The 27,683-nt window shown below is 41.8% G+C and overlaps 2 protein-coding genes across 9 annotated transcripts; both read right to left on the bottom strand.

The window, feature by feature from the left end:
• Positions 1-199: 199 nt before the first annotated feature.
• LOC9268802 (pentatricopeptide repeat-containing protein At4g14850) lies at positions 200-9,770 on the bottom strand. 6 transcript variants are annotated; one of them, XR_010738949.1, is made up of 7 exons: positions 6,812-9,770; positions 5,424-5,544; positions 4,530-4,654; positions 4,267-4,441; positions 2,976-3,041; positions 2,673-2,734; positions 200-764 (listed from the first exon to the last, which is right to left on the bottom strand). XR_010738949.1 is itself a non-coding variant. In XM_066306925.1 (1 exon), exon 1 carries the CDS (start codon positions 9,439-9,441, stop codon positions 6,808-6,810), a length of 2,634 nt encoding a protein of 877 aa, XP_066163022.1. In that variant the 5' UTR covers positions 9,442-9,770; the 3' UTR covers positions 6,425-6,807. The 6 variants fall into 6 exon arrangements, 1 of the variants encoding a protein (XP_066163022.1); XR_010738950.1 differs by lacking the exon at positions 200-764 and adding an exon at positions 2,395-2,550; XR_010738948.1 differs by lacking the exon at positions 200-764 and having other exon boundaries at positions 2,395-2,734.
• Positions 9,771-16,218: 6,448 nt separating this feature from the next.
• Positions 16,219-21,070, bottom strand: LOC9266323 (polynucleotide 5'-hydroxyl-kinase NOL9). Of its 3 annotated transcripts, none has more exons than XM_015773353.3 (9): positions 20,745-21,070; positions 20,099-20,196; positions 19,530-19,563; positions 18,834-19,003; positions 18,494-18,674; positions 18,236-18,416; positions 17,501-17,612; positions 17,247-17,374; positions 16,219-16,533 (listed from the first exon to the last, which is right to left on the bottom strand). In XM_015773353.3, the coding sequence occupies exons 1-9, from the start codon at positions 20,924-20,926 to the stop codon at positions 16,471-16,473; spliced, it is 1,149 nt and encodes a 382-aa protein (XP_015628839.1). In that variant the 5' UTR covers positions 20,927-21,070; the 3' UTR covers positions 16,219-16,470. The 3 variants fall into 3 exon arrangements, with proteins under 3 accessions (XP_015628839.1, XP_015628847.1, XP_015628863.1); XM_015773361.3 differs by having other exon boundaries at positions 17,247-17,309; XM_015773377.3 differs by lacking the exon at positions 17,247-17,374.
• Between the last annotated feature and the right edge of the window lie 6,613 nt (positions 21,071-27,683).

The following is a 27,683-nucleotide window of genomic DNA, read 5'->3' as shown; positions in this document are numbered from 1 at the left end:
AATTTATGTCATATTTCGAAATTTGTGACATTCGCATGACGAAAGTTTGTTCGTCACCTATCATGCATCTCTAATCATGTTTTGTGACAAAAACTTATTTTTTTTTATCATTAATCTAGTGATGATCCTTCGTTCGTCGTTATCTTTATGACGTTTATTTTCGTCACTATCTAGTTCAAAAAAAAGGTCACAAAATATCTCATGGCCCATCAAGATCCATGTAGTGAGCAGAGTATTGTGGGCTGAAAATTGTTTGCTTGCAAGCCCAATAAGATTTAGGCCTAGTCCATCAAACAATTTTCAGCCCAATTGCATTATATCCATTTACAGTATTTTCAGCCCAATAAGATTATGTGTTGGTGCTGTGTTATCCCTAAAAAAAACCATGGTGAAAATTGTTTACATATGTACCCTAATACTTTTTTACTCTCTCCAATATTTCAACACTATTTGGTACACTAATTACCGGAGGGAGTGGTTTTGCATTCTTGGTAGGTATAACACGTGCATGTTATATTAGGTGTAGTTCCACATCGGTAATTGATGATGGGGGTGTACGACTTTAAAGGGTGGAGACGGTCCTCACGATGAACACGGCCGGAGCTAGCTTTGGAGGTTGTTCACTTAGCTCCCAGGGTCTTCTACTGCGCCATCACTCGGGATCCCTCCCAAGTCACATTCAAGCAATTTGATTGTCCATCTATTTGCTCATCACCCAACCACAGCAGTACAAATATTTATGCAGGTAGGCCACCTTCTTATACCTATAGCAAACAAAAGAAGCACAAACTTGAGGTAACAGAAGATAATCTACTAGCAAACTGAATTCTGAGTATCCACAATGGGTAAAAAATAGCCACACAAACCTGTGATACTATCATCACAGATTAGACCAGTCCTTTGTTGCACTAGTAATTACTAAAATCAGATGAAGTACTGTAAATTATAAGCCAATTTCACTCCTTTCATTTTGGTTGAGTAGAGAAACATAGCTAAAACCAGTGATGACCAAAGCAAACATACTTCACTGAAAACAAGCTTAAACAGGGGAAAACGGCCAACAGAACAATCACATTCTAGCACTTGCGATTGTCCATCTATTTGCTCATCACCAACCACAGCAGTACTAACTAATATGCACACATCTAGTCACACTCAAACTGATGAACGATGACAATTAAAATGACTAGAAAATTTTTAGCGTGGGACTTGTTCAGCAGCAAAATTCATGAAAACAGAGTCATTTTAGTAGACTAGTAGAGTGCCCGTGCGATGCAACGGGGAAAAAATAAGTGTAAATTGAAAAGTACACTGGGTAAAATGATTATTAAGCATAAACTTGTTATAACAAAAAAATATCCATTTTCAAAGCATGGCACAAGATCACAAGTGTTTAAATCTTTGTCTCTAGGGCGGGTAGAGCCTTTGATGGTTGATTGGCAGCAATGATCATCTCATCATGGCATTGTTCTGATTCCTGAGCCTGTTGCCTTCACGGTACAGGTAATGCTGAAACTTCTTCTGAAAATAATAACTACTGATTTTCTGAAGCAAGAAAATACCAAAGGATTGTTATGCATCAAAATGGCAGGGAACTTATATAGTATCTGAGATTGTTAGGCATTCTTTATCCAGCCTACGGTTTGTGAACTTAGACTAAATGAAATATTGTGTATGCGGGCTGGAAGCAACACACCATAAAAATCCCCAAAATGAACTTGTTAAATCAAATACTTCTAGAAAACCAACATTAGATAATTTTGCATCTAATAGGACATTATAGAAAATTGAGATGGCATGTGATCAAGATCAAGAGACTTTCTAAACTCCCTCGCCAGAGAGAGAGAGAGAGAGAGAGAGAGAGAGAGAGAGAGAGAGAGAGAGAGAGAGAGCTTCTAAGCTCAATGAAAAGGAATTATCTGTAACCATAAATATTTATGTGATACAAAAGGGAACAATTATTCAGATGCCTTTGCAGTAGTTGCATTGAATTTTTACTATACCCAATTTGCAGTTTGTCCAATACCATTCTTATACTTTTCTAGTACTGCTGAAATGTACAGTATTAGATGCACAGGACAAAATGGCCTAAAAGGAAACACGAGTTGAATGGAAATTATCAGAGCACCTAACACATATGCGGTCCAGTTAGCAGCAGGAGATTTGATAGAAGCACAGAAATACACCTTTCAAAAAGGATTAGATTATTACTCATATATATATATATATATATATATATATATATATATATATATATATATATATATATATATATATATATATATATATATATATATATATATATATATATATATATATATATATATATATATATATATATATATATATATATATATATATATATATATATATATATATATATATATACGTGAAGTGCCTCCTAGTTCTTACAACTTTTGGATAGTTCACTGATAAATGGCGTATAGGAACTTGGTTGTGGCTTGCAGATTTCAGTAGCTAGATACGCAGCAAAAATCTCATATAATGCTAGAAACTTCTTTACATCTGCCAAGTCAGATTCACCTGTAACTGTTGTTATATTAGCAATTATTAGTTAGCTCAGTAGAACTGTAGATCGAAATGTGAGTTACTCAAAAGAAGTCCAGCTCAGTCATCGTCAAAATAAAATGCATTGTGGTAGTACTTATTACCTGTTGAATAAGGTCATGCAAAGGTCCATGAAGTAGCGAAGCATCAAAATGCTGTCAAATGCCTACAGAAACACAAAGGCAGGATTCAAAAAGTTCGGCACAGAATTGTGATGCTAAATATGAGACATAGAATGTGACCACCGAGTATCAAATAGTACGCCCGATGGTCAACACCTAAAATTTATCACCAGAAACCTCTTAATAATCAATACAACTCAAACCAAAACATCAGTTTCCCTTTTCAGAACTTCACATATGGATGAAACTACCGAAATGAAAAAAAAAAGAGCACAATTTCACAACCTGTCTGGTCCGCATCAAAGAAGCACACGCTGAGCAGCTTCGCTCCCTCGCCTGCCTCAGTATAGACTACATTAAAACAGAGCAATAAATCAATAAAGCTTTGCGTTGCACAGGACCCTGAATTACAGAACAAGGTAGCAATATTTTCCAATATCAAAATCCTTCCTGGAGGTATGGACTGCTAGTTTCAGCAAGGTTTGGTAATACAATGATGAAGAAGTGTTACAAGGTGTGGTCCTTTTTCAAAATTTTCAGTGCTACTAAATTCAATTTCAAAAGTAAAACATGATTAGTGTTCCAAAAAAGTATTTGCCATGTAACATCATTAAAAGGCAATAAAACAAAGTTTTCAGTAAATCTCTCACCGAATTATCATCATGTAAAATGGAAAAGGAAAAACAGTTTGAATTGCTCAAGTGTGAAGCACAATTTCAGGGATCAGATCTCGGTCAAGTGTTATTAACGTTTTTTTGACAAATTTATCCTTCTCAAAAACTTATTTACCATGGAAAGCAACATTTTTCAACTTGGAAATTCACAAAGCAGGAAAACATAGGACAATTATGTAATGGCACAACTGTTCAACCCTATCAATATAATATAAATTAACTGAAGCCTCAGTGGTTAACTGGCTAGTTCGAACTTGCATGCAGGAAGGTGAAGTTAAGCCACCGACTCCTGTACTGCATGCTTTTTAGAATATCACCAAATCAAAACTAATTTCAACAAAAAGGAAAAAACCTTCTTACTAATGAATTCACCATAATCACCATATATGATGCCTTGCATTTCATGGTTGCAGGTTTAGGCTTCAAAAAACATTGCAGGCTTAGAAATCTCGGAAAAAAAATGTAAGTCTACTGGGCCAATGAAGTATTTTGAGATTTTAGCACACACTTGTGCCATGAAGTTTACAAATTGAAGTTCAAAATGGAAAATTGTTAACAAACCAAAGACTGAGTGTAGTCTGAAGACTCTGAAAAGGGTATGTTTGAAACCTAAAACCTTTTACACAAGTATGACTGTCAAAAGTTATATCTAAATACATGTTTTGGTTCATTAACTGGAATTGTGTTCTCCATATGATCGACCAGCAATAGTCTGCATGACTGTTCAAACTGAGATTGCGACAAAGCTGGGTTGACAATTATTTGGCGGGGGAAATAAACATTAGTATAGGAACAATATATGATATATGGGCCCATTGCCACAAAATTAGGGGGAGATAAGTAACGACTTTGCAAAAATCTCTCTGCCCCCATGCAAAATCTGGAATCGAAATGATCATTACCCTTAATCCCAAGTGGAGAAGGTCTGATCCCCTGAGGCCCTGACCTTTCAGAAAACGAGGGACAATAAAAGAGCGCTAATTGTGAAGCCATCTATAGCAACAACAGTAAGGACATCCTTGCCTCGTGGTGGGCACAAGTGCCCAACACCAACCTTCATTTTCCAAGTTGGCTTTACTGCATGTAGCAAATATGTGGTGAAATTCAGAACAAATTTGTGGCTTAATCTGAATGAGAGAGTGTGGCGCAAACAGACGAATAAGACCTTGAATTAGTTCCCGAGAAATAGTTAGAAATTTGGGAGAGATGTGATTACTAACGCGACAAATACCCTCCATTGTTGCCGCTAAGATTCCTGGCATTCCGATAGACCAGTTCAGAGGAATAAGCCTGAAACCAGCAGTACCCAGGTCTGTCAGTTCATCTGAGAAATGCACATTTGTATCAGCTTTCAGCTATCACCTTAGTCAAAATGCAAAGCTTATTCTAATTGATGCGCATGTGACAAACCATAACACTCAATCAGGGCCTTGCAAGTTGCAAAAGTTTTACTCCTATCGCTGTAAGGCCCTACTCCAGCATACCGAGGCAGAGGCTAATTTTCCTTTTTCTCCATCTGGACGACGTGCACAGACGTGAGAGAACGTGTGGAGGGGTGGGTCCCACACGGAGTTATCACGTACTCCAAAGGATTGCAGAATTGCAAGATATAACTGGTACTTTTTATATTAGAATAGATACAATTGAAAAAAAATCTGATCCCAAATTTTTTTTTCTTGCTATGAATTTTATTCCAAAATCATTTCAATCATGAATTCTTTCAAGCTCAATTTTCATTTATGCAAATCAATTATGCTTTCATTGGTTATCACTTACCATTCTGAGTGGCTAAGTAGGGGTGAAATCTAAATTTGCTCTCTTGTAACTACATGAATCAATGTGCTTCAGCTAAATGTAGTAGCTGTAAAACCTAGCCTGCCATGGCTACAGATATAATTCTAGCATGATGAAGCCAAAATTAACGATAGGTAATGAATTAACTTAATAAGTATAGTATGAACTGAGGTCAACACTCCGAAACTCCAATTCAACAAAGCCAAAGCAGAACCCATCAGGTTGCAGATGATTAGATCAACTAAACATACAAGTTTTAACTAACCTGATGGTTTCTAACTTGAATGCCACCAGGCCTAATAACCCCAGATTTCCAGAACTCCGTCAACTTCTTTCACAGTACAATCATAAGGCAAGTGATCTCACAAAAACAGAATACCCATGCTCTACAAAACAAAGTTTTGTTATCGTTAAACTTAGTATATATAAAAAATGCATGAGTAGATTTCACAGGTGAGCCATTCTAAAAATTCTGAAAACTTGACATCCCAAAATACTTTTCAGAAAATGGCAAAGAAAATACATACAATACTTTTTAGAACAGAATTGTAAAACTTTGTCCCCTTCGATCTGATCATACAGAAAATTCATTCCATATAGTACTTTCCAGACCAGGAATATAAAAGATTTTCCCCTTCAGTTTCAGGTTAAACCAAGGCACCAAGATCAGGTTAAATACCATTAACTAATTTTGTTTATAATTGTGATTGTGATTTGTGTGCTCAAAAATGACCTTAAAACATATTAGTTTTTTCTGTTATAATCACCAATGCAAAAAAAAAAAAGAAACAACTTAACATTTTATAGACAAAATTACCACATTTCTGAACAAATAAAGATCTAACATGGAGCAAAGTTTCTAGCAACAACAGAAATTGGTTTCTCGTCTAGCAGCAACAACAAAGTTAGTTAAGGTATGCTCAGGTCAGCAGCATGTACAGGCAAATTAGTACAGAAAAGAATTCACATTAACCTCAATGAGCAGCAATCATAAAACTTGCCTCAATGAGCAGGAATAAAAAAAACTTCCCAGTTTGCAAAAATGAGGCCAAAGAATTCACTTGAATATTTTATTAAAAAAATGTTTTTCAATGCCAGCATTTTGGTAAAGTGATATACATACTTAACAACTAAAGTAGTCAGACCAACATGTATGGTTATATATTGAGTGGTTCGAGCGGTTAAAAGAATATACTTGGTTAAGGACCCCATTAGTTACCTATTATTTATTATAAACCATAATGGTTTATTAGTAATTAAAAACAATTTCTAGATAAAACTTTTACATATATGTTCTAAACGACTTAAAAATTACTATAAGAGACACCAGGTTGTAAACTTGCTATAGCTAAATTTTGTTCTATCCTATAACAATTAAGAATGTTTAAAAAAATCATGTACATGAGGACTGCTCCTTCGTTAACACAACAGAAAAAACAAAATTTTGGACCTTTCTGGCTTAGTGCGGAGTGTGTTGTAGATTCAGCTACAGAAACCACATAGCTTATCAAATACTCCAACAACTGCCTAAAATGGTTGCTACAGTGGGTACAAAATTTTCTAAATTGTTAAGCTTCTCTGAGCGTGTGTATACTTTTCTGACCACCACAATTCTCAAAAGCTACAATAAATCCTGTTTCGAACTGTTTCTACCAGTAATCACCGCAAGAACATGTCCCATCTCTGAAATGATGGAATCGGTTGATGTCTCTGATGATAATTTCCCTCGAAACAATCTTTGAAATGAACTTAAATGCCACATGGCAATCTCTGCATATGCGCAGATTTTTCTTGACTCTAATGGGTGCTCCAGGTGGAGTGCTGAGCAAAGCGAACGCAACAGCTAGCCTTTCACTATGATGAGAAAGAAGCAACTCCTTTTCACTCCTGTCTAAATCATGGAGATCAACATCTACATTTGGAACAAAACCAGCTTTGCTCATTAGATCTCCCAATTCAACTAGCTTTGCATATATCTCTTTTGTCATTGGGTGGCTCTTGTCACCAACAATGAAAGTATGCACCTTGTCCTTAACCTCAATCCAGCTCATGGCAGGTTCCTTCTTGATGTTACTGTCTTTCATTAGCTTTCGCACCTTAGCCACCTCATTCCACATGCCTGCAGATGCATAAGTGTTTGCAAGCAGAACATGTGTACCAGATTTCTCGGGCTCTAGGATGAAGAGCTTTTCAGCTGCCAGCTTTCCCAGTTCTGGGTCTTTGTGTACTCTTGAGGCTCCTAGTAGCGCCCCCCAAATTGAGGCATTTGCTTGGAATGGCATGCTGTTAACAAGCTCCATTGCATCGTCTAGTTTACCAGCACGGCCAAGCAAATCAATCATACATGAGTAATGTTCCTCCGTCCTGTCAATGCCAAACATCTCCTTCATTGAATTGAAGTACCGCTTGGCCTCATCAACAAGTCCTGCATGGTTGCAAGCACAGAGAACACTAGTCATGGTGATGTGGTTTGGATTAATGCCTTCATCAACCATCCTGCCAAACAATTCCAATGCTCTCTTCCCATGCCCATGCTGTGCTAGCCCTCCGATCATTGCAGACCATGAGACAACTCCCCTCTCTGGCAGGCTGGAGAAAGCCAACTCTGCATCCTCTATGCTACCACACTTAGCATAAGTGTACACAAGAGCATTCCCTGCAAACGCATCTGACATGAACTGTCGCTTGATCAGATGAGCATGGACTTGCTTCCCTTGCTCATAAGCTGATAAGCTAGCACAAGCATTCAGTAAGCTACTTAGCACGAAAGGATCTGGCTCAAGCCCCTTCCTTAGCATTTCCATGAACAGCTTTATTGCACCCTCACCATGGTCACACTGTGAGAGTGCTGTGATCATGGATGTACAAGCTATAATGTCACCAGAAGAACATTCTTCAAACACTCTGTTTGCATCACTGAGACAACTGCACTTCCAATAGGAATCAATAAGCCCATTGACAACATGAGCGTCAAATATGAAACCTATCTTCACTGCAAGAGCATGAACCTGTCTTGTGGTGCTGGCTGCCTCCAAGCTTGCTGTGGACTTGAGAACAGCAGCCAATGTTGTCCTATTAACGCCGAGACCCTCCTTTCTCAACTCGTAAAAGAGGGACAAAGCCTCATCATGTCGCCCTCCATGAGAACAACCTGATATCAGTGCATTACACAGAATCAAATCCCTATGGAACATCCAATCAAACACCTTCCTTGCATCGTCCAAAAAATGGTTCTTTGCATACATATCCACAAGACCAACACCTATATAATCATCTGAATCTGCATTGGCTTTGATCATGAACCCGTGGATTTGCCGACCCAAATCAAATGCCCCAGCACCAGAACAAGCCTTCAGGATGCTAGACAACGTAAACACATTGGGAACCAGTCCTGAATATTTCATCTGCAGTAACAACTCTATCGCACGGTGATCATGACCATTAAGTACACACCCAGAAATTAAAGCATTCCAGGAGACCACATCCGAATCAGGCATTTTCTCAAAAATAACAGAAGCAATATCAACACGCCCCATTTTCATGTACATGTCAACCAATGCATTGGCCGTGAACACATCCTTGTCATAGCCCATCCGTACCACCATAGCATGCACTTGTCTTCCAGCCTCTATATTCCTGGAACCCGTGCAGGCGTTCACCACGCAAGAGAACCCAAATTCAGTAGGCTGAATCCCACTCCACACCATCTCACCAAACACCTGGATGGCATCACCGCACTGGTCATTCTTGACATACGCTGACATCAGGCCATTCCAAGAGACGGCGTTCCTCTCGCTGTCAGCCTCATTGAACACCCTCCTCGCATCATCCATGAAGCCAAATCCACCGTACATGGCCACAAGCGCGTTCGCCACGAAGACGTCACTGCCAAACCCCGTAGCCATCGCCATGGCGTGCACCTGCGCACCGAGGCGGGCGTCCGGCACGCACTTGAGCACAACAGGGAGAGCGAACTCATTGCAGCATACACCCTCCGCGCGCATGCCGTGGAATGCCTGGATCGCACTCCGGGGCAGGCCGTTGTTGGAGTAGGCGGTGACGAGGGATGACCAGGAGACGTGGCACGGGTCAGGGATTTCGTCGAACACCCTGCGGGCGCAGCAGGGGCGGCGGCACTTGGAGTAGAAGGAGATGAGGTGGTTGCGGAACGAGGCGAGGGAGCCGGACTTGAGGAGGCTGGCGTGGAGGTGCGCCCCCGGGAGCAGCGCCTGCGCCGCGGCGTAGCGGGTGAGCTGCTGGCTAATGGTGCCGGCGCTTCTCATCGGAAAGGCGTAGTTACGGGCACGAGCGGCGCCGCCGGAGAGAATGCTCTAGGGTGGAGGAGGGCCTTTGCTTCCCTTCACGCGGCTCTAGAGATGGCAACGGGGGCGAGGCCCCGGCGATGGCTGCACGGCGAATGGGACTTGGAGACGGTGGCCGCCGCGGGATTGATGGCCGCGGCGCCGAGAGAGGAGATCGTCGAGGCAATGGTGGGGTGATGGGGAGGAGGTGGACATGGAGGCGGTGGGTGGGGAGGAGCAGGACGCGGCGGCGGTGGCCGATGGCGCGGGGGAGTGGCGTCCCAGGAGGGGACGCGGATCGTCTGACCTTCAGGCCATATCCACCGTCCGACAGTCCGACTCATCCGACGGAGGACGTCTCTCCCGCGCGCTGCTTCCTGCCATCTGATTGCTGATTCCATGGGACATTAATTAGGTGTTCACTTGACTGTCATTTTCAACCATACTATTTTTTAAAAATAATTATAAAAAAATATCTATGTTTAATTTGCTGCTAAATTTGATTAATACTTCCTTCATTCCATAATATAAGACACAACTACTTTTTAAGGTTGTTTCATAATATAAGGCGTGCATGCATGCATACATATTTTTCGCTCAAATATTATTATTTAAAGGCTCCATCATCAAGATATCTAATTTTATTGGGTGCATGCATTTTATTTATTAGGGTAATCTAAACTATGAGATAAAAATAATTATTTTTTGTCTTTAGGTTAAGGGTGGTTTTGTTTTATATTTTAGAATGGAGGGAGTACAAAAGAAATCCTGTAATTATAAAATTTTACACTGGTTGATATGTTCGCATATAGCAATGTACTTTTTTTCGTTTTACACAGTTACTTGCTTAAATTTATATTGTTACATACTCTCTTGTAATAAAATATAGAAAGAGTATTAGGTTAACTACTCCCTCCGTCCCAAATTACCGGACGCTTTTTTTTTGAAAGAAATATCAAAATAAGTAACTTTTAACTAATAATTATACTAACCATATATATATATGCTAATATTAGGCATGTTATATCACTAGATTTATATTTTAAAGTACTTTTATTTTATACTAATTTTATATTTGTTGGGAACATAACATGGAATAAATTAATAGTCAAAGTATGTTATTAAAGACAGTGTAAAAAAATATAGACTTTATAATTTGGGATATTTGGGATAGAAGTAGTATATTTTAGTATGGAACAAATAGTGCTCCTCGTATTTAATTTGTCAGTGTAAATTTTGTGGATGATGCTAATTTGAAATAGGTGTTTAAGTAATTTCAAGGTCCTATGTCTTTTTGTTTGGATATCATCTAGTATTTCATATAATAACAAGTTGTAACCTTCATTTTTTTAATCACCAAAATAAAAATAACTTAACTCAGAGTTCCAGGTCATTTTCGGTTACCGAACTAATCTCATGTAAGACTATTTGATTAGATTCATTACTCCTCAATTAGAATCAGCGAGCAAACAATTATGAGGCCAGGAACCACAAGCAGGAAATATCCTCCGTCAGATTGGACGGACGGTGGATATTACATTAAGGTTTTATTTGGCAAATGGGATTGGGAAATAATATCCTACCCTTGCAATATTGCATCCAGCCATTCATTCTTCACACCTCATTTAATACTAGTCATTCATCTATTTCCCTTTCCCAATCCCACCTCACATATCCCATTTGCTAAACACACCCTAAAGTCACAGCGTGACTTTACTCGGTAAAGTCAGACGATCTGTGTCTGTGTGGCAGGAAGGGGGATCGAGAGTGGTATTAGCGAGTAGCGCAGGCTGATTCTTCGCGCGGTGACGGGAGCGCGGCGAAAATCACGGTGGAGATAGGAAGGAGTTGTTGTGGGGGGGGGGGGGTAGGGTGAAATCATGGTAGACGGCAGGGATTATAGCGATGCGGATGTGGATGCCGATGGATATTAGGGATTTAACTTGTTGATTTGACCTGTAGGATTGAAAGGGGTGAACTCCTTTTTATATTAGTATAGAAGTGCAGTCATCGTCAACCGTGAGGAGATGTGGAGCCGTCTCACAGTCTCGCTCACTCACTCACCTCCCCACGAGGGTGTTGAGGAGGAGGCGGGAGAAGGCAGACTTGCCGCTGTTGCCGGGGCCACGCACTGCCACCACCGACGGTGGCCAGGTGCAGGAGTCATACACCACCGCCTCCGCTGCCTCCTCCCACTCCCGCGTGCAGTCCCTCTTCCTAGCCTCCTCCTCCTCCTCCGCCGCCATTTCCCACTCATCCGAGCCCTCGCCGTTGCCATAATCCGTCATCTCTCTCGTTGTCTCGCCAAGCGGCGGTAGTTCGGCGTCAGTCAGGCATGCACGCGAAACAGCAATGAAGAGCTAGAGAAGAGGCGACCTAGTACTAGTAGGAGTAGCTCTTATATATAGAAGGCGAAGAAAGGGGGGAATTCAATTCACGCTGGTTGTGAGTTGCGAGTGGGGTGGTGGGGGTGTATCTCGCCATGGGTACGGTCGGCCATGGCAGCGGCAGAGGTATACGATGATGGGTGGGGCCGATCTGTCAGCGCTGGGGTGTGTGCCACGTGGTGATGGCAGGTGCAGAAGCGGAGTCAATCAAGCACCCCTGATTCGGGATCGCTGGAGGTTGGTTAGTGGGTCCCAAAATTAATGTTTGTGGGAGTTTTTTTAATGAAATTGCCGGTCTTTTCTCCCGTTCTCCACCAATCTTAGGGGTGCCTACGGGGCCAGGTTTGAGCAAGAACCCCGCCCACACCCCCACCCCCGACCCACCCATATATTTTCTCATTGATCCCCAGCCCTAAGGAAGGAAGTGAGGGCAAAACAAAATCTTCGATCGGGCCCCACACGCGCACATCACAGCAACAATTAGCTGTGAGGAGAAATTGGACAGTCTGCCACTCCTAAAATAGGATTTTTCTCAAATACCATACCACGGATTGAATTTGTTAAAATGCCACTACCAATCGTTGCCAACACGCTGGTTTGCCCTTTTTTCATTTTCGCTGGATGAAACCAAGATTTGGCGTGTGTTCTAACCAAAATGCCCCTGTCTACTTCTTCTGGGGTGTTGTTGAGAGCAAGAGCGGGACGAGAGGCAACGACTACATCTCGCCTGCCGCATCTGCTTCTTCGCCCACACGATGAAGGAGCTCTGCCCACTGTACGTGTCCACGGGCTCGGCTATGCCGTCTCCCAATGAGGCATTGGAGATGGTGTAGCGATAGCAATAGGGATGGTGTTGTCGTCACCAAGGCGTCGTTCACGCCGTTGGCAGTGGGGGTGGGGCGGAGGGACTGGGATGCGCGGCGGCGCATGGCCGCAACAGCCGAGCGTGCCGGCGCTCTGCTTGCCCAGGAACCTGTGGCTTCGCATGTCGTTGAGTGCTCGAGAATGGCTGTAGACGAGCTGCTCATCGCGGCGGCGGCGACAGTGGATCCATAAAACATTCTCGAACTGCGGTGGTGGAACTTGCACCAGTGGTGGAGGCCTAGGGGACGAGAGCTTCGCGGAAGGCACCGATACCTTCATCGGCGGCAGATGATTTGGGGCGGAGGAGAGCTTCACGGCGGACAGCGGCGGTGGGGTGGCCAAGTGCGGGGCCGCGCTGGTCGCGGCGGCAAATCCTCGGCCACGCGAGGAGATCCACGCCGCCAGCCGCTCCTTCGGTTTCTCCATCGCGGCGAGTCGGAATGGCTCCAGCAAGTGCAAAAAATGGTGAAAATCCTGTGAAATGGCAAATATGGCAAATCAGTGGTTTGGCATCAATTGAAAGTGGTTTTTTAACGAATCTAATCCACGGAGTGGCATTTGAGTGAAACCCTATTTTGGTAGTGGCAGAATGTCCAATTTCTCGGCTGTGAGCAGGCAGGCATCGAGCTGTTGACGACTACAATCTACAGGCAAAGCGATGGCATGAGAGAAGAGATGCAACAAGTGTTCGGCTGGTCACCGGAGAGGGATACTAGCGGTCGACCGGCGAGAAGAAAATGGTGTGGGGGCAGTGGGAGAGGGTGACGACGCATGGCTCAGGAGCGGCGGGAGAGCGCATGCATCACATGGGCGTGGAGGAGGTGGGAGAGCTCATGAAGCATGGGGGTTGCGGGGCGACGATGCACGGGCGTGTGGCACAGGTGCACTCGCGCGCGGAGCGAGTGATATGCTCTAGTTGATATCGTATGGGACAGTGGGAGGTTGTTGACGGCTATTAAGTACCAAATTCACACCGTCAATACCTGCGTAAAACTGAAAATTTGTGGGACATATATGTTGGTATTTGCTAGAGTAGATAAGCAAGCTCCCTCCATCTAAAAATGTTAGACTTATTTCATATTTGGGTTTTTCCATATAAGTTACTCATATCAGTAGTCTAATGCATGAAAGATATAAATAAAAAGATAAATTAAATGTTTCAATCATGAGTCTCGCTCCGGTCCTTTTTACTTGGAGTAGAAATTAATCTGAGCCGTTGATCGTATTTAATTGTAAGGTTGAGATCTAGTTCTACTCCTACCAAATTTTATGGGAGTAGAAATATGGAGAGGTATATTTGTCCAGAGATAATAATTCGTGTGGGGTATTATCATAATTTGCAATTACCTAACTGTTCACCCTCTCCACCCACGGCACGAAGAGAACCTTGCCGTCGTCGACGTCGGCGTGAACCAATGCCAGCGACTGTTTCAGACAAAGAAATGTTTCATCATAATCTGGTAAATCTAGTATATCCTTGTCAAACTTTTTTGTTTTCTGAACCATAGCCAACTCTCATGAATATGACTGGATTACAAGCCAATTCGATGATGTTTATTGCTACCGACTGATTGCTATTGCTTTTCAGCCACAGGAAAATATTCTCTTCAGAAGGAGGAGGATTTTGCATACAGGAATCAAAGCCACATAATATACCAATTGCAACAGAGGAAGAGGAGGATGAGAAATTTTGGTAGTGATGCGGTGATGCGGGCCTGCGTCGGGGGCTCGGGGCAGCGCCGCCGGCCACACCGCCGCCTGCCGGGAGGAGGAGCAGAAACCGCGGTGATGCGTCGGGGGCGAGATGCATTGCGTCGAGAGTACAGGGCAAACGGTCGAGATGATCATCCCATTTTAAAATTACCCCTAATCTGTATTAAGGCCCGGTTTCTTTCAGCTTGGGATTATTATAATCTAGATTATTGAGTCAGATTACCGTAAGCTATATTGTTATAATATGTAGTAGAATAAGCGATTAGTTGTTTCTATCCTAGATTATCAGAGCCTAAATTATTTGGTTTGCAAGTTTAAAGAGGGAGTGGGGTGGTATGGTAGATAATTTTTCATTCACTAATCTGGAAAAAGCTCACTTAAATGAGCTTATCAGATTATAATAAGCTGGACTCTAGATTATAATAAGCTACTTCAATAAGTTGTCTATTTCTTTCAGCTTACTCCTAATAATTTGGATTATAATAATCCCAAGCTGAAAGAAACAGGGCCTAAGAGATTACTAATATATCCTTTAAGATAAACGGTCGAGATTAATTCTACTTGTAGTAGAATACTGCAAGTATATTGTACCGGAGCACTACTCTGAAAAACCAAAGAACCATCGTAATTCTCATTAATTGTATGCATACATACATCTCTTCATATCTGCTACATGTACGGTGAGTTAATTTCTTTTTGTTTAAGTAACAATAATCCAGATCCTCTGCAATATTATAGAGGACTCTCACTCTAGTAACAAAAAGTAATAGGTCAAACATTTTTTAATGGAGGGACTATATACATTGGAACTTACTAAAGTGAAGGGCAAAGTAGTTAGGGGGTGTTTAGATCCATGGGTGCAAAGTTTTGACGTGTCACATCGGGTATTATATAGAGACACCATAGGGTGTTCGGGCACTAATAGAAAAACTAATTACAGAATCCGTCAGTAAATCGCAAGACAAATTTATTAAGCCTAATTAATCTATCATTAGCAAATGTTTACTATAGCATCACATTGTCAAAACATGAAGCGACTAGGCTTAAAAGATTCGTCTCGTAAATTAGTTGCAATCTATGCAATTAGTTATTTTTTAGCCTATATTTAATACTTCATATATGTGTTTAAACGTTTGATGTGACAGGGTAAAAAATTTTAGGGTGTGATCTAAATAGAGCCTTATTTGATCTTTATATTAGTACGTGTAAAATAGGTTCAAAATAGCGTCTTTCTGGTACGAAGGTTACAGTTTTTATTTGGTTCATACTAGCTCCATCTCTTCTTTTGTAGAGGAAAGGGATATTTTTCTTTTGAGATTAATTCTCTAGTCCAACCATATTTCAAATACTACCTCCATCCCATATTACTTGTTGCTTTGAGTTTTTTTTAATGTTTGTCCATTCGTCTTATTCAAAAAATTTGGAATTATTATCTATTTTGTTTGACTTTTTTATTATCAAAAATACTTTAAATATAACTTATCATTTTTTATATTTGCCCTAATTTTTCAAATAAAACGAATGATCAAACGTTATAAGTAAAAGTCAAAGCGACATGTAATACGGGACGGTGGCATTAAAGGTTTGCCTACTCCTGCTTTAAGATAGAGATAGACTGGACGTGTCCGAGTCCATTACTCCCTCCATTTCAAAATAAGTGCAACACAATCAAAGAAGGTTTCAAAATAAGTGCAGCACAATCAAATAAGGATCGTGCATCTTCTAGAATCTCTAGGAAGTATGTACGGTCTTCCTTCGTCTGAAACGTAAAACACATGATAGCGCAGAAATCCTCTAATTAAAATGTTGATATACTATAGAGAACTAGTAGTATCAATTGAGTTAGGTGTAGAGTATATCGGCGTACAACTATAGCTTAATCGAGCTAAATACATTAACCATAAATGTTCATAACTTAATTATAGGTACAGTATTATGCATCATCCATTGGAACTATCAGAAGTCATCCAGGGCCAGTTTGGCAGCTAATATATTACGAGGTTCAGGGTCAGTACACGCTACAGGTCCGATTTTTGCTGTATTTTGTTTATCCATGACAATTGAGCTCCCTTAGCCTGTCCGCTATATCACTTGCAGTATCAGATACCACCTGCAATCACATGTATCAGTTAGACAGTAAGAGGCAAAATACGAGGTGAGCAGCAAAACGGCAAGATTAAGTAACTAATTTATCAAATTGTACAAATATAGACACTAGTTCATTGCAGCTGGCCAGCATGTGTGCACTATGATCAATTTCAATCGACAATTGCGTCTTTACTGGCGGTATCATATGATTCATGAAACTAAATAAATAAATAACATTAATTTCAAATTTTCCGTACAACCCATCTAATGTGTACTGTACTATCTAGGTGATAATACCAGCATACTAGAATGTACTCTATGTAAGAGAAGAACTAATGCTGGGCACTTCGTGAATGATTCACAGTGAGTTCTTGCACCCAAAGCACCCAGATATATTTTTCACAAATTTTCTTGGGACCAATGAAGTGAAAATTATTTACATAATTGACCATGTAATATATTGCGCCACTGACACTGTTAAGCATCCAAATTTCACAATAAACCGTGGTAGAAAAAAATGAATGTATTGCACTATACGTTATGGTAGAATGAGCAAAGACAAGAATAAATGTATTTTTGCATTGAACCAACACTGTTTTTTTATAACAATCATACCAATACTGATGCATGTGGTTCTATATATCTCACATTTCAACCGCTGGAAAATTTAGCTAGAGCTTTGGTTTGCAGAAAGAACAAATCACATTAGTGGGCAGAATCTCAATTAACTATTACCTGGAGCAGACATGTAGGGACTGTAAAACTACTGCAGAAAAAGATATCGGCATTTTCCAAAAGCTGACGAGAAACAGGAGTGATCAAATGAATACAATCTCGTGAAACATCTATGGCTTTGATGAAACCTAAATTGCAAGTCAAGAAAAATGGCATGCAAAAAAAATAGTCAACATCTGACCAATTCATTTCAATACAGTTGAACTAAATGGAAGGCTATCAAAATCATAAATCAATATTTAAACTGAACATACCTAGTCCAATGCAACAAGGTGTGGAACACTGATTTGACAAAGCTACAGATGCACTTGTTGCAATGCCAACAATAGTACCTTTCAAGAAGTGATGCACTGTATAATCAGACACCTACAGAGAAGCAAAACTTAGACACTACATCAGTAATTTAATACAAAACCTCAAGAAAATTGCTGCCAGGAGCGATACTCCAAACAGCGTCGACTTTATCGCAGCATACTGGATTATTACAGTAAGCATGTCATAAGCAATTCTTATCTGAGCTATAAGTTGGCAACCAGTTGTAAACACGACATATTTCGTTTTGCTAAACTCCAGTCCTTGCATACAAAATTATTGTTCAATATGACAATTTGATGACTATATATGTGACTGACAGTGCTGCCTGCACAAATAGCGGAATCAAATACTCATATAAACTTAACTTTACAACTTTTAGAATGACATCCATTGACTACTTGACTAGGTAAACGGGGAATAACCTATAATATGCATTTTGTTTTCATTTTCCTGTGAAGCACTGAATGTGAAATTAGCTTTCTAAAAATCTATATATACAAAATGCCATTATTTTTGTTGCTGGCAAATACTAATTTGTAGTATTTCGAACATAGGAAATAAAGGATTAGTAAAAACATCACTACATCATATAATCTGAATAACGCATGATTCTTCTAAAAAAAATTTCTTGATTATAGTAGTGTTGAAAATGTAGATAGGTCCAAAGATTTCACCTGGCTGTGCAGATCAATAACCTGAAGTTTTGACAAAGGAAGCTGAAACGGTTCAATAGAAGCAAAGCCTTGAATTAAATCATTGTAAGAGAAAACAGGAAACTCCATGGGTAAGCACTGCCTGAAGTATGCAATTATCCTTAGATCACGAATGATCCTTGCCTCTTTCTTTATTAATAGACTGCACTCAAAAGCCTTATATCCATTAATACTTGAAAGAAATATAAACTTATTAATTTCATTGCAATAGACACTTACTGACGAGGAGAGTGTTGTGCAGCACGAATTTCAACTAAATTAATGGCCGGGTCTCCTTCAGGTTCATCTAACCAAAACATCCCAGCAGGTAAATTTTTTCCCTCTACTGATGTTCTTAGCCGAATAACATGAGTTGGAGATGCATATTTCAACATCTCAGTCAGCATATGCAGGCCAGTACCTAAATATAGTAGAAAATCAATACATTTGCAAAAATAAGCAATACATTCAAATTCAATAAAAGTGACCCAATCATTTAGCCAAATCAACCATTGTTATTAACAGTAATAACTAATAACTTGGATGGGATGAACAATAAAATGGAGAAATTAAACATCACCTTTCACCCATCCAGAAGTGTTAATAACAAGTGGTATTGCTGATTTGTTAGGGTTATCGGTGTCTTCAAAGCGATAGAGTTCTTTGAGGAAATAATCATAAAGGCTAAATATGTAGCTCAAGAGAAGTTTTGGATTCTTCTTTGCAGAGCAATCACCGAAAAAGAAGCACCTAAAATATGCGCAACATGAATGTCTTAGGCCACTCCAAGAAGATAATCAATTTCACTTTCTCAAACATGATTGGGAAGTGAATTGAGTACACAAAAATCAGAGATATATTAACTTGAACAAGTATGATGCTTAAGATGCCTATTTCATACTTAGCTTTATTATGATCATGTTCAGACTTATATTTATTACTATTGAAATTACAAGTGTATGAAAGTATTGACTACGTGGATACTTCAAACTGAACAGGCATCTCTTGCGTATTTGTGTATTTAGCTCCAAACTGGACTTTAGAAAGCTATATTAACTTAACTTTGATATTTTGAGAAACAGAAATGACTTATTATGGATTATTGGACAACAAATCAATGATTTGATGAAGAAATCAGGGAAGTATTTTAATAATTGAAATAAATTTATCGCATGCAGATATTGATATGCATTAAAGCAGTTAAGCAGAGGAATGCCAAAAGACCACACACATCATCGCACACTGAAAAACTGAAGATAATAACACTGCTGCTTACCTCTTTGGTGTCCGCAGGTACAACATTTTAAAATCTGCAATGATCACAAACCAACAAAATTTTTAGTCTTTTTGAGTAAATTTCGCAAAACTACAAGTATTTTGACCAAATTATCACAAAACTACAGATTTAAGGAGTTGTATCACAAAACTACATATTTAGCACCAAATTTATCACAAAACTACATATTTTAGATTAAGTATCATAAAAATGCATATTCAATATTGAACTTATCACAAAACTACAACTTTAGAGTTTAAATCCCTAGCACCATTGTTATGGTGGAGCTATAAACATCATTACTTTGTGATTAAATTGATTCTAAACCTGTAGTTTTGTGATAATTTAGTTACTAAATATGTAGTTTTGTGACACTTCATCTTAAATGTGTAGTTTTGTGATAAATTTGGTGTTAAATGTGTAGTTTTGTGATACATCGAGTTAAATCTGTAGTTTTGTGATAATTTGGTCATAGTATCTGTAGTTTTGTGAAATTTACTCTTTTTAGCCAGTTACACAGAAATGAGAAGAAAACTCAGGGAAGATTGAAAGGAACATATATGTGACACCTTCAGCCTGTTCCTCAAGTACATGAATCGATACAAACCCAGGAGGTGTGAACTCTGGTTGGCCAACATCAGTATCCAGGTAGGCCACCTTCTTATACCTATAGCAAAGAAAAAAAAATTCTGAATAATGTAATAGCAAACTGAATTCCGAATGAAGCAAAACGCCGCAATAAGTAAAAAGAGTCACAGAAAATTGTAGTGCTTGCACTACTAATTATTAACATCAGATTAAGTAAATTACAAGCCAACATTGTTAAAATTTCTCACTCCTTATATTTTAATTAAGTGAAAGAAGATAGTTAACACCAATGCTGACCAAAGCAAACATACATCAATCAAAACAAGCTTAAACAGGGGAAAACTGTCGACAGATTAGCCACATTGTAGTACTTGATTGTACTATCTATTTGCTCATCATCCAACCACAGTCCACAGACAGCAGTACTAACTAATATTCACACGTCTAGTCACACACACACACACACACACACACACACACACACACACACACACACACACACACTCAAACAGAAGAACGATCATCAATTCATTAGAAAGTTTTTAGTGGGGGACTTGTCCAGCAGAGTAAATTCAGGAAAACAGAGCCATTCTAGTAGAATCGCGGGCACTGTCAAGTCTCACTCACCTCCCCACGAGGGTGTTGAGGAGGAGGCGGGAGAAGGCGGACTTGCCGCTGTTCCCGGGGCCGCACACCGCCACCACCGGCGGCGGCCAGGTGCAGGAGTCGTACGCCACCGCCTCCGCCGCCTCCTCCCACTCCCTCTCCCTCTCCCTCTCCTCCGACCCCTCGCCGCCGCCGCGCCCCATCTCTCTCTAGCAGTTCGCTAAAACGCACGCGAAACAGCAGGTCCAAGAACTAGCGAGGCGAGGGCGCCGTGGCCTGAGCTGACCTCATATGGCGAAGCGCACACACGCTTGTTGCGTTCTCGCCGTGGGGAGCGACACGATGACGAGTGGGGCCGTCCTGTCAGTCCCCGGGGTTTTAGGTCTGTGTGCAGTGCAACGTGGTGCGGAATCAAAGCACCACGATTCGGGATCGTTGGTGGTTTGTTTGAGGGGCCCAAAATAAATATTCTTTTTTAAGATAACACTTAGTCATGCATTTACGACTCCACCACCACACCACCTATGTTTCCCTTGAAAGGACGATTGCTTATTTGGCCCCATTCTGAAGGCTAACTACCAATTTGACCCTTTTTTTTTTGAGTTTGCTTGTTTGATCCTACTTTACGAAAACAAACGATCCGTCTGACCCTGTTTTCATTACAACGTTAAGGTTTGAGTTAAAAAAAGAAAGAAATATAATTAAAAATCATAATGCCCAAACTACCCTCAAGGAAACCCTATCCATCCCTAACCCTATCCACACCCGTTTCTCTCGCTCTCTCCGTCTCGCGTGCCGGCGAGTTGCGGCGGCGGCGCTCGTCTCTCTCTTTCTTTGTCTCGCGTGCTGAGTGGCGGTGGCGCTCGTCTCTCTCTCTGTCTCGCGTGCCGAGCAGCGATGGCGCTCGTCTCTCTCTCTCTCTCTCTCTTTGTCTCGCTCGTGTCGGCAAGGAACCCGCGCGGAGGAGAGGCGGATCCGCACGCGGCACCAGCTTGTGGAGGTAGGGGACGGCGGCGACGGCGGGATGCGCGCGCGGAGGGGAGGCGGATCCACGGCGGCGCCAGCTTGTGGAGGTAGGGGCGGTGTCCACGGATCCGCACCGGCGCTAGATTGTGGAGGTAGGTACGGCGGCGGCGGGATGCGCGCAGAGGGGAGGCGGATCCATGCTGGTGCTAGCTTGTGGAGGTAGGGGGCGGCGGCGGGATGCGCGTGGAGGGGACATGCGCCAGTGCTCGCTTGTGAAGGGAAAGAGCGGTAGCGGTGGGAAGCTGAGAGGGATCCGCGCCGAAAATGGCACCCTTGCCCCTCCCCAGGCTGCCAAGGCCCCCACCGCCGTCGATGATGATGGCCTCGCCGCCAGCCCCGCCGATGTCCCTGGCCTCTGTTAGTGATATGCCCTAGAGGCAATTATAGAGATGATTGTATCACATACTATGTTTACATATTTATCTGACTTTGTTCCTTGAAATAGATTAACTCATTATTGGTTAATGAATATCTGATTCTTTCATGAGACTCTTTATGTTATGTGTTGCTATTTCTAAAGGATCCCTGATCAAATATCATATGTGGAACAAATATGTTTAGATGATCAGCACATATATTAATTAATGATCATGTCTCATGGATCATGGTATAGAGATACCAAATTAATAATGTGGACACATGTTGGTGAACATGTTGTTGGATAGACTCAACATGAGACACTGCAAGAGTCATATGTGTTGTGTCATCAGTAATCTCATTTAGTGTTGGTGTTGAATCCTTAGACCTGAGATTATCATGGTTCTCAACATATGTAGCAGCTTACTTAGGGACTGCTAAACGCTACTCCGTAAATAGGTAGTATAAAAGTAGTTTTTGGGTATGCTATGAAACATGTAGTGGGATATGAATAATCAAGATAGGATTTGCCCCTCCTATGGAGAGATATCTCTGGGCCCCTTGATGTTGTAGATTATGGAAGTGCATGGCCATGCCAAAGGTGATTGAGGAGTCAATCACAAGTTATATAATCTATCAACAGGTTCGAGTGAATGATTGAGCTATTAGAGGATGGCACATATCTAGCCTTGAGCTTAATTGATATCGTGAGGCAAAGGGGTTCATACAAGTATACACTAGAGGTTCAGCCGATATGATCTTTATGTATGCTCGGTGGGTCAATACGTTCTGCTAGGAGCTGCTGTTGACGCGTGGACCGAAAAGGAGTTTTCGGGTTACAGCCGAGTATATATGAACCTACAGGGTCGCACGCTTAATGGGCCGGAATAAGGGGATTGGATAGAGATCCAATATGAGCTTAATTCGGATAGGGATCCGGATAGGAGTCCTACGGGCCTTGGAGGCCCGAGTGATGGATCCTATATATTCGTGAGGGGTGTGACCGGCGGAGGCATTGCATCACGTGAGAAAGCCCTAGCCGTCTCTTCCCTCCCCGAGCAAAACCCTAGCCGCGCGCGGGTGCTAGCACATCTGCGCGTGGCGTTCCGTCCCTGTACGTGTGGATACCGGTAGAGGCGCCGCTGGTTTACAGTGCTGATCGGTGTGGGAGTACGGTGAGGAGAACGCACGAGGAGGAGAAGGTCGAGCCGGTGCGATCGACTACTTCCTCTACATCGATGCGCGGTACTTCGCGAGAGTTCCTTCGACTTCTCAGCGTTTTCTTCTGCTGCACAGCGCGTCGAGTGGTAACGATCTATGATCTAATACTTGCATGGTTCCTGGTTTACGCGATAGAAAATTTTGATTTATGCTATCGTAGCCTACGCGTATCCCAACAACCTCGTCACCCCACTGACTCGTCGGCTGCGGCGCCGAGCCCCACCGACGCAGGCGCCGGGATGGCCCCGTCCAGCAGCGAGCTCATGCTCGCACTCGCGCCCACCGCGGCCGGGAAGAGTGCCGCTGGCGCCATCTCCGCCTCCGCCAGCTTCGTCGCCGTCGCCGGTGCGTTGGCCGCCGCCGCCGTCGTGTTCTTGATTTAGATTTTTTAGATAGCCATGGTTTCGCCGCCGCTGCTATTGAAGATACTTGTACTCTACTACCACTTTGTCAAAATTCAGTCAAATTAAAATCAATTTTGTCAAAATGATTCAAATTTGTCAAATTTATGGCAAATCTGCCAAACTTGTCTTAAATGTGAAAGAAATGTGTAAATATGTCAAAATATTTGAACATATACACGGTATGACATAATAGGGTCAAATAAGCAATATATAACATGGTCAAATAAGCAAGCGCAAAATAGACTATTCACCCCTAACTTAACACTGTCAACTCACCTTAACGGAACAGGGTCAGATCGATCGTTCGTTTTCGAAAAGCAGGGTCAAACAAGCAAACTCAAAAAAAGAGGATCAAATTGGTACTTAGCCTTCAAAATGGGGCCAAATAAGCAATTGCCCCTTCCCTTGAATTAAAAAATAATCAATCTTAGTGAAATATAAATGTAGCACTCATAAAATCGAGGGCCGCTTCCCTTGTTATCCACACCACATACTATGAATACTCATCTACTAGGGATCCTTATATTGCAATAATTTTTCATTAATCGCAAAATAAACTTGACAAGTACTTTAGGACATATTAATTTGATGCAAAATTTATTGTGCATTTATCGATCTTTGTTTCATGTGGTTGTGTGCTTTTGTTAGTCCCTACCCATCCCACAAGAAACAACTGATGGTGAATCTAAATCGAGAGGTCTCTCCATATAGTTCATATTGTTTTAATGGGAGACCCATGTACATTAGAGAAGTGTTATATGCATTTCTTTTTTCTATTATAACATTGATGCCTTTTTTTCCTTCTTATGTTCTACAATCTGATTACACCATTGTGTTCGTTGCAATTAAATCTTTATGACAGATCTTACATAACTATATTATGATAAAAAATATTTATCTTGGTAAATTGCTTTTATTATATATGTAAGTTACTTTTATATTTGATTAAATTATTTCTTATGCATTCATAATGCTCTGAGTTGATCTTTTTATTATTGCTTTCAGTCTATTCTATAATTTATACAGATTAAATTTAACTTCTAGATAAATTTATGTTTTTATTCCTACAAAGGATTTACTTCTATGTCATTTATGTAAATTACTTTGAGACTTTATTGAATTACTTTCATAAATATATTTACTTAAAAATCTACTCTACACTTTACTTATGAATTTATTCCATATGGTTACTTTAACTTAGTTATAAAGTAATTATTTCTAATGTTATACAGAGTTACTTCTATTGCATATATAAGTTACTTCTACAATTTAGATATTTTTTTAAAAAATATGAGGACAGCTACAGCACGGGATTACGTTACAACATGGAGGTCATGGGTTAACTAAACACATATTTAATGCGTTTCTTTTCCGATCGAGCACCACATTGTCCACGCGATACCCCCTCCCCACCCGCCGCCTCCGCGCAGAAACCTCGCCGGTGATGCCTTCCCAGCCATGAACTTGCTTGGTATCACGCGCCTCCGCATGCGATACCTCGCCGGCAGTGACGCGGAGCGCCGCCACAACTACTTCGAGCAGGACCACACTGACGGCACCTTCCCCTGCTAGGAGTCTACTCAGTATCACAACTATGCTCACTGGATCCTTCCCTCATGGACAACATCAACACTAGGAAAGGATGTATAGTGTCGAGAGGAGAAAGGGGGAAGAGAATAGGAGTCAAAGGTAATCAGCTCACCTACCGGCTAGGCAGGTGATGACAGCTCGAGCTCCCTCCTCACAACATGATGCCTGATACCTGGTACTTGGCACCCTGCTATCTATAGGTATCGACTGGTACCTAGGTACGGCTTGATACTAGGTATCAGTTGAGGATGGTGCGGATGACATACCTGTAGACAAACGCAAATAAGCAACGAAGAGCTAGTGAGGAACACGATGCCACAACCTTGAGACCTACAGGAAACACCTCGCGATGCCCTCTCCCCCACCCTAGCCGGGGAACGACCACCTCCACCTGTCGTCGGTACCCAAGCCTCGTCCCCCTCCTCCTGCTTCTTCTCTTTTCTTCCTCCTCAGCGATGACAACGTTGATCTTGCTACTGTAGTTGCCTTCTTCTTTGCTAACCTCAACAATTCTGGTGGCCCCATGACCTCACCGACCTCCACACTCTCACTGACGCCCTCCGATCTGGTGTAGGAAGGGGAAAGAAGATGGAGGATGCCGTTGGAATTGGGGATGGCGTCGGTTGGTTCTCCGGCAACCGGAGATGGGGATCACAGGAAGGGAGGGAGGTGGAGAATGGCGACCATGGGGCAGAGGAGTCGAGAAAGGGAGGGAGGAGGAAAGCGACTGTGGGGCGGAGTCATCGAGGAAGGGAGGGAGGAGGAGGACGCCGACTGACTCTGAGGAAGACGGAGGAGAAAACAGATCTCAGAAATGGATCTGACTCTGAGAAGTCGGTTGGGTTGTATATTTATCCTGTGGCCGCAGGGACACCGTTCTACAGTTTTTCTGTTTAAATAATTAAAATGTTACTGAATATATTTAACATGGATCTTATTTTGTCAAGTACAGTTATGCAAATATATCTTAAAAATAATATGTGATTTAAAAGATATATGTTATTAAAGAGGTTAAAAAAAGACATGTACCATTGTATTTTTTAAGCTAAATAGAGATTTTATATGGGATGGAGTAGTCTCCGGTTAAGAATAATGCACTACCATGCACTACCTAGTCACGTCCTTACGTTTCCTTTTGAGTAAAATACGTCATAAATCGTTAAGGGGTTGTATTTTTTTATAACCTCTCCGATTAAATTTTAGTCCTAAACTTATATATATCTGCTTGCATTTATAGCTAATTATTTTAAAAAAAATGGTGACGTGCCTATCACTACGAGATGCTTCTAATGATGATTTCATGAATCTTAACATATGCTGGCTCATAAGGATAGAGTGCTCGTGTGTTCATAAGGATAAGTATGTGTGTATATATGAGCATCTACATTTTTAAAAAAATGCATAACAAATCTCTAAATTTGTCCAGCTGACTCGCTTAGGTACACAAACTCTCCATCTACGATTCGATTCTCACCTCTGACCAGCACTTGAGGCAGCCGACCGGTGCCACGCTGGACTGGAGTGCAGCGCGCAACATATGCACTACTCGATCACATGCCGTTCTTTCTTACATAAAACTTTTCAAATAATGTCAATTTTATGCGCCTTAAAATATTTATGTTGCACCTGTACTCTCATAGCTATCATTGATTTTTAGGTATTCAAAAAGTTGATTCACATATATCTGTTTATGTGACTATTATAAATCATACTCTTTGAGGGTCTGATTGCAAAATGCCTCCTCTGAAAATGGCGACAACGCTCCCGGGCGCCCTATCTCCGAAATTTAACTATTTGCCACTTTTAGATTGGGCAATTATCCAAATGCCCCTTTTAGGTTTGCACATATTTTTTTCCCCTCTTATGAGATACCATCTAAACTATTTGCCACTTTTGCCCACGTGGCATGTCAACATGGCAATGGAGGGGAGAAACCGGTGTGGGACCCACTAGTCAGCCTCTCCTCACTCTCCTTCTTCTCTCCCTCCGATCCGGCACCACGCCCACCGCTGCCGCTACGCCTCCTCCGGCGCCACCATTCCACCGGCGACGCAGCTGGGAGGGGCCCGTCCGGCACCGCTACGCCTCCTCCGCCAACGCCGCCGCCGTGAGGGGCCCGTCCGCCGCCGCTTCGCCTCCTCCACCAGCGCCGCCGCCGCTAAGCTTCCTCCTCCACCGGCGCTACCGCTACGCCTCCTCGGCCGTCGCAAGGAGCCCGTCCGCCGCCGCTGCCTCCTCCTCCGCCAATACCGCTGCTACACGTCCTCCGCCGACGCTGCCGCTCCGCCTTCACCGCCTCCACGAGGAGCCCGTCCGTCGCCGCTATGCCTCCTCCTTCGCCGGCGCCGCCACGTCCTCCACC

The sequence above is a fragment of the Oryza sativa genome, chromosome 1 (genome assembly GCF_034140825.1).
Source record: "Oryza sativa Japonica Group chromosome 1, ASM3414082v1".
Taxonomy (NCBI): Eukaryota; Viridiplantae; Streptophyta; class Magnoliopsida; order Poales; family Poaceae; genus Oryza; species Oryza sativa.
The sequence above is the reverse complement of the archived record's forward strand: the minus strand, read 5'-3'. Positions and strand labels throughout refer to the sequence as shown.